Source organism: Vanessa tameamea, chromosome 10 (genome assembly GCF_037043105.1).
Source record: "Vanessa tameamea isolate UH-Manoa-2023 chromosome 10, ilVanTame1 primary haplotype, whole genome shotgun sequence".
Taxonomy (NCBI): Eukaryota; Metazoa; Arthropoda; class Insecta; order Lepidoptera; family Nymphalidae; genus Vanessa; species Vanessa tameamea.
In genome coordinates, this window is record NC_087318.1 from 10,270,840 (window position 1) to 10,280,896 (window position 10,057).

The 10,057-nt window shown below is 31.9% G+C and overlaps 1 protein-coding gene across 1 annotated transcript; it reads left to right on the top strand.

The window, feature by feature from the left end:
• Nucleotides 1-559: 559 nt before the first annotated feature.
• LOC113391519 (uncharacterized) lies at nucleotides 560-7,548 on the top strand. The gene is made up of 9 exons (XM_026627509.2): nucleotides 560-927; nucleotides 1,505-1,651; nucleotides 1,953-2,105; nucleotides 2,539-2,701; nucleotides 3,159-3,394; nucleotides 4,123-4,240; nucleotides 4,944-5,137; nucleotides 6,328-6,457; nucleotides 7,142-7,548. The coding sequence occupies exons 1-9, from the start codon at nucleotides 790-792 to the stop codon at nucleotides 7,513-7,515; spliced, it is 1,653 nt and encodes a 550-aa protein (XP_026483294.2). The 5' UTR covers nucleotides 560-789; the 3' UTR covers nucleotides 7,516-7,548.
• The last annotated feature ends 2,509 nt before the right edge of the window (nucleotides 7,549-10,057 follow it).

Below are 10,057 nucleotides of genomic sequence, written 5' to 3' on the forward strand. Positions count from 1 at the left end.
TTATTTATTTTTATTGAAATATTTATATTGAAAAAAACTGTTTAAAAATATTTTTGTATGGTAACATTTAATACGACAATTTTTTTTCACATCGGACTGACAAATGGGCCACCTGATGGTAATTGGTCACCACTGTCCGTACACATTGGTACTGTAGAAGTATTAACTTAGACTCTTCAAACCAACAAAATAACTAACACACCTTAAACTACTAAAATTTAATTAAATCAACAATAAATCAATTTAAGTAGTTTCAAATAAAGGATCAAAGTGTTAATTAATCGACGAAATGATTTATAAAGTGAAAATACAATATATTACAATCTGTTTATACATATAAAATTATATTAGTCTAATTTCATAAAGTAATTAATATAATTATTGTCTTACCTATGATATATTTTAAGGGTATATGTTGTGCATTATATTGAAATAAATATTTTATTTCACATAACAATTAATATATATTTTTCTCTTTTACAAATTGTATAACATTATCTGTTAGAGCTTAAACAGTTTGTGTCCAGGGCTTGACGTAACTGTCATTGTCATCGTCTGTATGTCTTCTCACATTTGTTTTCATCTTCAATTCATGTCGTGTTTTTGATTGTAGAATTTTGGCGTTTTAAATAATTTCCTTGAATATATCGTTATATTTTTTACACAAAAATTTAATTAGAGAGTTATATGTTATTTTTTTTATAATTACGTAAATATACAATAATTATGTGCTTTGATAAAGTTGTTTTGTCTTACTATTTAAGCATTGTGTTTTAACATTTCGGTATAATGTCCAACTTATCAACTTTAAATACAAAAAATCACACCAAAAAGCAAAATAGCAGTCGTGATCGTGACAGAAACAAATCCGTTGCCTCCGAGTCTGGTGGTTCCAGCCAGTGTGATACTCCACCACTAATAGAAAAGGTAGGCATTATATTTTTCTAATTTCTTTCACAATGGATACAAATCCTAACATTAACTGTAATCTAAGATTATTTATCATATATAAATATCTTGAGGTGCCATTACATTGACAAAAAATACTTACCATATAAGGGCTGTTTGTATGCAAAATAAATTGGCATAAATTTACAGGAACTATATATTACTATATACTTTATATTATGAGATAACTGTCAAATAAAATAATCTTATAACATATAAGTATTTCTGTAATTTGATGACCTCCATGGTCGAGTAGTGTGTACACCGGTTTTCATGGATACGCCACTCCGAGGCCCCGGGTGCGATTCCCGGCTGAGTTGATATAGAAAAAGTTAATTGGTTTTCTATGTTGTCTTGGGTCTGGGTGTATGTGGTACGGTCGTTACTTCTGATTTTCCATAACACAAGTGCTTTAGCTACATACATCAAAGTAATGTATGTGTTGTTGTCCAATATATATTTATTTATTTATTTGTAATTTAAAAAGGAAGTTAAACCCAATTCTACTTATTAAATGATTGCTAGTAATTTAATACTGAATTTAAATTTATTTAAGGATGGAGGTACATCGCAAGGCAAGTTTGCCGGAGTCGGCGCTGACTCAATCCAATGTATGGCGGAACAAATTGGTGCAGAAATTAATGCTGAAGCAGCAACAAATCTCGCTGAAGACGTTAGTTACAAACTCCGACAGACGATTAGTGTGAGTAATTATACATTAATCTTATATCATGACCATTTAATTGTAAATGGTTAATAAATTTTACTCTTACTTTCATAATAACAAAAAAAAACAATTTAAGTATTTATAAAGAAATCTTTTCAAATATAATTTGATTTGATCATATCAAGAAGAAAATTTTGTTTATGCATTTAAAAAAAATCATTATATGCCTTAATCCATATGTATTATATAAAATAATTAGAGATTTATTTAAAAAATCTTGCACACACTACACTAATTTCAATAGTGCATACTACTTAGCCATTGCTTTGCGTTACAGACAATTGCACTACACAGTGAGATGATGAAGAAGAAATGTATTGATAGCTGGGATATTAATACAGTACTCACTCTCTCCGATACGAGTCCTGTTGTAGGTGCGAGTGTGCCACAGTATGTTTCAGTGGGAGAAGAAAAACTGTGTTGTGAAGTGGTGAGCTTACTACAGTTCCATATTTAAAAAAAATTGTAATACTAAATCAATAGTAATGTGTACATCCATAGTATAAATAAATTTAAAAAATCACAGATTTAAAAGAGTTTTTATATAACTGAAAAGATGAATAGTTTTTTTTTTATATTTATAAAAACATAATTACAGTTCCATGTTCAAAATTGAAACATACCGTCTATGAATGGTAGTAAAATAAATAAAAAACTGTGTCGATATAAAATGTTACATGTTTCATAAATTGAATATTAATACTTTTATTTATTAGTAATATATTGCTTTCTAAAAATTAGAGGCTGTGATCAATTTAAAAAAAATATTATCTGTGACATTAATTCTAAAGTATAATGACATTCATTTCTAAAATTAAATTTTCTTAACTGTATCATGTACATTGATTATTGTTTATTTTTAGGAAACTCTTATAAATATACCAGAATACTCAATGACCACACAAACATATGTGTTCTCTACTTTACCAACTGTATCCGTGGAATGGATAACAGATGATAAAAGTTTAAATAATAGCAATAATATTAGTATTAATCTACAAAATTATTATACAAAAATTGCAAGAGGTAAGTAAAGCTATAAAATCTCATAGTTTTTAATAGTTTAATGATAATTATTAAAAAGGTATTATATATTATATTTTTTCATTGTCATTGTCTTATTTTTAATTGTTATAATTAAGAAGGAAGAGATTACTGTAAATAAGTCCTTGCCCAAGTGGACAAGGAGTACAGTGAGTACTGTACTCTAAATTTAGCCATAATGATTCCAAAATTGTGAGTGATTCTTAATCAAAGATTACCATTTCAAACCGGGGCAAACACTACTAAGTCCGTCTGCTTAATTTATATTTATTATTCATATTGTGCTTGACGGTCAAATAAAATGGCTTCTGGTAACCGGCAGCTGTGGAATAAAATTATCATGTGTGTGCTCATGTTGGGGAAGTGTGATTAAATAAGTTCTAATCGTCATCAAAAAGGAGGGGTAATAAATTACTTAACTATATTAATGATATTTTAGCAATATTAAATCTAAGGAAGAAACCGAAACAGCTAGCAGTAGAAGATCTCACAACGAACACCCGTATCGGTCCTATATTTCCAAATCTCTTTAATCTCGCCGTGCTAGTTCTAAACGATGATAATTTGAATGCTCTGAATGTACCGGCGAAGAAACCTTTACAGTCGAATGTACTGGACATGGTCGATGCACTCTGTTCGAATCCTTGCAGCTTGGATACAAATATACAGCAACAGGTATGTTCAAATAACATATAATTAGTATATAGGTTAAGAATAAACATTTGCTTGCTGTGCTGCTTCTGTTAATATTGATAATATATGTATGTAATCTGTGACACCTGTGGCCTTAGCCATGAGAGATTAAAAAAAAACATATTTATTAGCCCTACTCTTTTTTTAATATTGGTGGATTGCAAATGGCCTACTTGATGGGTGTGATCACCTCCACTTATAGATATGTTAGAAATACTTATATCACCAATGTGCCACTATCTTTGGAAGTTAAGATGTTATGTCTCTTATTACCTTCACACCGGAACACAACCATAGTAAGTTTGGCTGTTAGGCGGTAGACAATCTAATGATGGTACTTAAGCAGGCTTGCCGAAAGCCCTACCACCAAGTATTCAAGGGCCAAGACCTTGAGATCTGTATAAAATAATGTTCTTAATTAAACTTATTGATCTTTTGATAGCTTTGTATTTCAAATGTTGAAAATGAGTAACTACTAAGTTTATTGCCGGTTCTTCTCGATAGAACATGATCTACAAGGACGATTCAAGTGTTTATAAAAGCCTACTCGAATAAAGTATATTTTGATTTTGATCATATTGTAGCATGACAAATTTTATTTCACTTCGTTTATTTAAATTATATTGCAATAAAATCATTAAAAATATTTTATAAATTAACTAAATAATATCTTTATTTATTAATATTGCTTTAATATTTATTATTTTCAGTTCCAAAGACTGTTTCCGGTTATGGTTTCAAATATTTTAGGTAATGGAACGCTAGCAGAGAAGATGGTCGCAATACTTACTAAAATAACGCGAACGTGGCCTTCGTTTATTGCAATAGGTACGTAATGTACAAATTATTAAATAATATACCAAGCTTGTATATATATGGCAACACAGTCTGCAATCGTATTGCACCACATGCGAGCGTTCCGTGCAAATATGGACTTTAAATATTGTGTAGACACTTTAATTTCCTTTACCACGTGTTAAATCGGTGGCGGCGCGTTTGATGTTGAGTGTAACTTAATCTTCTATTAACGATGGCAAAAATCCAAGCGTCTTCCAAAATTGTTCCTAGTTTCCAACGTGACCCATCTTGTGTGTGTAGTGATCTAACATAAACCCACTCTATTTATTTATATAGCTCTACCTGAAAATGTTTGTTAGGAGGTGATCTTAATCAATGTTGTCCTCATTTATCGAATTTAAAATATATAGCGCCAGAAATAAATCTGAGTTTAACCAAACACCGGCTACTCAACACTTATAAATAGGACCGTTAATTGTCCGATCTGTATAACACTTTTTTTTAGCCACCTGATGGTGAGTAGTCACCACCATAGATGATGACGCTGTAAAAAACTGTAACCATTTCTTATATTGCCACCTTGGGAACTAAGATGCTATGTTCCTTGTGGTAGTTACACTGGCTCACTCACCCTTCAAACTGGAACACAACAATACTTATTACTGCTGCTTGGCGGTAGAATATGTGATGAAAGCCCTACCGTATAGTTATGATTATATATTTATGATTTTAGGAAAGGGCATATTATTCGATTACTTATCGCAAGGCACGAAGGAGCGTCTGACGGCACCGATGATACGATGTTTGATGGCATTGGGGAGGCAGGCCCTGGTGGAGTGTTTGGGCGAACACCTCGAACACATAGACGACCGCGTGCACGCACAGCGACACAAGCACACGCAGAGAGACCTCCGGGAGACCATACTCGTGAGTTTTATACGGCGATGTGTATTCCAATGGCGGGAAGAGTGAAGATAGGCCAACCTTAAATATATTTTTTTTTTATGGCATTGATTGGCGGACGAGCATATGGGCCACCTGATGGTAAGTGGTCACCACGGCCCATAGACAAAGGCGCTGTAAGAAATATTAACCATTCCTTACATCACCTATGCGCCACCAACCTTGGGAAATAAGATGTTATGTCCCTTGTGCCTGTGATTACACTGGCTCACTCACCCTTCTAACCGGAACACAACAATACAGAGTACTGTTATTTGGCGGTAGAATATCTGATGAGTGGGTGGTACCTACCCAGACGGGCTTGCACAAAGCCCTACCACCAAGTAAATTACATATTCAATTAAATTTCCTTATAGATCTGCTATATTACACACTACCAACAGTTTTTAATTGATATGTATTTATTAATAATACAACTTTATATCTCTTAAAGAGTTATATCCGCTTTACTTTTTTTTTCACCGGTTTTTCTCACGAATACCGAAGATTATTTAAATTTCGATTATCAACGTCATTTGAATTAATCCTCCTGCAATTGAAATAGACTTTGGTCATAGATATATTGTAACTTTCAGGGTTTCCCCTTTTTTTTGGACCTAGTACACCTAATAATGCTTGCAGCTCTTGCTATCTGCAAGTCTTTTGATCTTTTCTTTTGTTTTCGTTTGAAAAAGCTTTTACGTATTTGCCCCGAGTGAAGCGAGCGCTGAGTACTCCAGAATCTAGCTGTACCCCGCAGCTTATAAAACCATTGCCTAAATTTCTAATAGGATGAAATATACAATCTATAGAGTTTTTTTTGTGCAAGCTTCTAGAAGACAGTTACAAAAATTGACGAATGGATGGGTAGAATCATTGCCGTTGAGCGATACAGCCCATACAAAGATTGAGCTCTACGACTATTTTTTAATCAATTGTGGCATTCAGTCATCATTTTTTTTTCATATTACCAATATTAACTCTTAATTATTTTATGAGTGACCCAATAATAATTATTACCATTAAAACTGTTTAATTAATATTTTATAGATGTAATAATAAAAATGATACTAAACTAAGATACCAACTACAAGTAAGAAATACTTTAGCTGTGACGTTATGAAGCCTTTTTTCGAAACTGGATTTAAATAATATAAATTATATTTTTATTTCAGGACGTCTCAACATGTCTCCTTAGATCTGAACCGACAAATTTTTTAGAGGATTATGTAATGACTGACTACACTTTATATGAAATGTTAGGAGATTCAATTTTACCGAGAAGAACTTTATTTCCTGTCAAAGGTATGTTTCTATAGATACTTGTGTTTTTTTATCAACATATTAAAAAGACACACATTTATTATGAATCATTTTAAAAAAAATATTCGTCTTTAATAAGTATTGATTTGTAAGCTAGTATTTTAATGGCAAAAAATCTAACGAAAATTCTAACTTTGCACCTTAAAAGCTTCTCAATATAAAACAAGATGGTTGACAGATGACAGTTCAGTTCTAAGATGAAAAATGATTAGGCCCATCCTTATTTTCTTCTAGCTACTCCTAACTCCACTTATAACTAACTACAATGCTTGACTAGTCAAAATTAAGAAACTACAGAATAACAATTTTAATTATATTAATTATAACAACATAATTTCCCTGCGAAGTTATCCAATTTATTTATTTATAAGTACACAAAAACTGTCGGAACGTACACATTTGTTTTATGTGCTAGATTATATATATAATTCTTAAATATGTACAACAATAATATGAATACAGTCAGGCTATTTATAATCAAATTAAAAATTCAAATGACAGAAAATAAATAAAATTAAAATCATTTACATAACAATAGTAATTCATTAAAAAAATGTATTGTGCAAGTTGTGCAACTTTGTCTTAGCTTGAAACATATTAAAACAACAGATACCCTTCGTTAATCCACGGAAGTGTGTACGAACCTCAATACAGTTGTCATTTCAGAAACGGACTCGAAAGAAAAAGTCACCACCGAGAGATCATCGGATGAGGAATTTTCCTATTTACCTCTACGGCCAGCCATCAGACGGCCCAGGGTCCGACTGATCCCGCAGCGTAAAAGCGGAACTATACACAGGGAGGCCCCGTTCGAGCCCACGAAATTTAATGGAAGAATAAACACGATACACATACGAATAAAGAACTGCCGAGCGATCGACGTGTCGAGCGGGAGGCGCAGCGCGGGCCGCGCGGGCGGCGCGGGCGGCGGGGGGGGCGCCGCGGGCGCCGTGCTGGTGGCCAGCGGGCTCTTGAATAGGTTTAGGTATAGACTAAGCAAACCTGCCGCATTTCCAATATTTGGAGCTTTAACGTTTTAAACTATTTTTAAAGAAATATAATTTATTATTTTATTTTATTCTTTTATTTTTAATAATAATTCCTTCGTAGTCTTTTAAAATACGATATTTGTAACGCATCGAGGAAATAAACTTGTGAATTGTGCTACTTTACGAGAATTGGAATTTTTAATACACGTTAGCATAATCTTTGACCTGTATAAAAGCAAACGAAAGTATTTATAATGAAAATAAAAATCAGAATCTTTTCAAGATACTTAATTAAAACATCACTATTCCTATTGATAAGAAAAAACCATGAAACGTTTAATATTGCGCATCTCGAACATGAAGCGGCGTGCTTGTGCTCTATCATCGCAGACTATAAAAAATCGTGATACACTTACCTTTAATTGTTTTAGTAAAACCATTTAAAAATTATACGTCACTATTCGAAATTTAAATTATGACATATTTTCACGTTTTGAGAACACAAATGTTCGACTTTAGTTGTTCTCGGAAAGGTTGCTAGTAGCATAAATGATTGTTCGAAACTTTTTGCATTAAACCTCCTTCACTTGAGATTTCCTTTGACAAAGTTCCATCCTATTATAGTGCGCAGAGTATATTGTGAATGTACGTAAGTTTGTAAACGATTATTTCGTTTTGCATATCTTAAACTAATTAAAACGTAATTCAGGTTTTAGTTATCAATTCAACAATTATTTGTATAAAAAATACACTATTTTTTTACCACTTACCTAGGCATAAACTTTATTTTTTTCTAACTAAACATTTTTTTTATATCAACTGTGTATCAAAGAACCAGTCCACGAATGGTAAACAAATATAATAATAATATATAATAAAACACAATGATGAATGATTTTATCAATTAAATCTATATATATATATATATATATATATTGGCAGGTAGGTTCCTTATAGGGTGTAGACATCTGCTATGAACAGATTTTACTCCACAGATTTAACTCCACTCCTCAAGGGGAAAATGGGGGGGTTGGCATTTTGTGTTTTATAAAATTTTATTAAAATTTCGTACGTATAACGCGGCAGTTTCAGCTAGTACCGAATAAATATGTCTTTACGACATACTTACCGACGGGTAAGTATCACCTAATCATTATAAATTCTACCGCCAAATACGTAGTTTTGTTGTCTTTCAGTATGCCGGTCTATATAAAAACATATTATATACAAAACATTTTAAATAGTATGTTTATGCTAAACGAAATCGTATCCAATGAAGAAAATCCTATATAATTTTTTTTTTTAATCGGTAAAGGTTTTACTTTACTATAAAGCTCCTTTACAAAAGCATAACTGGCATTTTATGCCAACACAATTGAAGTTTATTCCAATAAACTTCAAAAAGTATTTAAACTTGGGTAAAAAACTTCGGTGAATTTGTGAAGATTTTCAAAAACAATAACTGCCATTATTTCAATGGAAAAGAACCATTACAATATACCTTAATAGAATTATATGAACGCTCTTTAGATAGGCTATTTATAGTCTCAGCCTTGACATATTGAAATTAAAGTTATTATGTTTTTATAGATATCAAACTGACAATGGCGCCACCTGTCCGGCGTCGGCGCGACCATATCGCGTCACGCGCCGTGAATATCAATTTAAATATCTGATATTACATACGAATTTGTATTTTTACTGAGATATCAAGTATGCCTACTGAATTGTATCGTCATAGTATCGTTAGGCAATAGTTCTCATATTAAAACAAATTAAAAACAAAATATTCTTTGTTCAATTCATAAAAGCACTTTTGAATAGTCATGTAAATAGATTGTACCAAGAAGAACCGGCTAGAAATTCAGTAGTTACTATCTTCCACCATCTTAAGTACAGAGTATATCAGTAAAATATATATTTTTTTATATATATAACCTGCCTAGAAAACAATAAATCCTAAGTCAACTCTTTTCTATCTTCGATATAACAATACAAACATAATTATTATTGAGATTCTATACAAAAGGTGGGTATCTTGTACGAACAATAGTTTTATTTTATTTTATTGTGACAAACATAAGATTATATTGTGGCAATTTCAAAATTTTACAATCATCATAATTCGTTTGCTCTGGTCTTGATCGAAAAGCATTTGTCTGTCTTACGGGAGGCCACCTGCCCATCACCTTTACTTATTAAATTAATTTATTCGGCTTTTCTTGCCCACCCTATACAACTGTAAATTCCAAAATAAGAATAACTCTTTAATAGTTGATCGGCTAGTACTTGCTAATTATGTAACATGTACACTCACAATTACATTAAACATAGTATATCCTAAAGTGACAATGCTCTTGCTTATTCTTTTAAAATGACGATGTTCTTCTTAAATGTCAATTCCATACCAGTGTCAAAGTGAGAAGACAAAAAGTTTCTTGCTAATGATTACCAAATCCCATGTAATATTATAGGAATATAAATGAGGGATTTTTTTATTAAATAGCTGATACGGCATATGAATCACCTGATAGGAAGTGAGTACCACCACCTATTGACATCCGCACTAGCAGGTGCGATGCGGTATATTGTG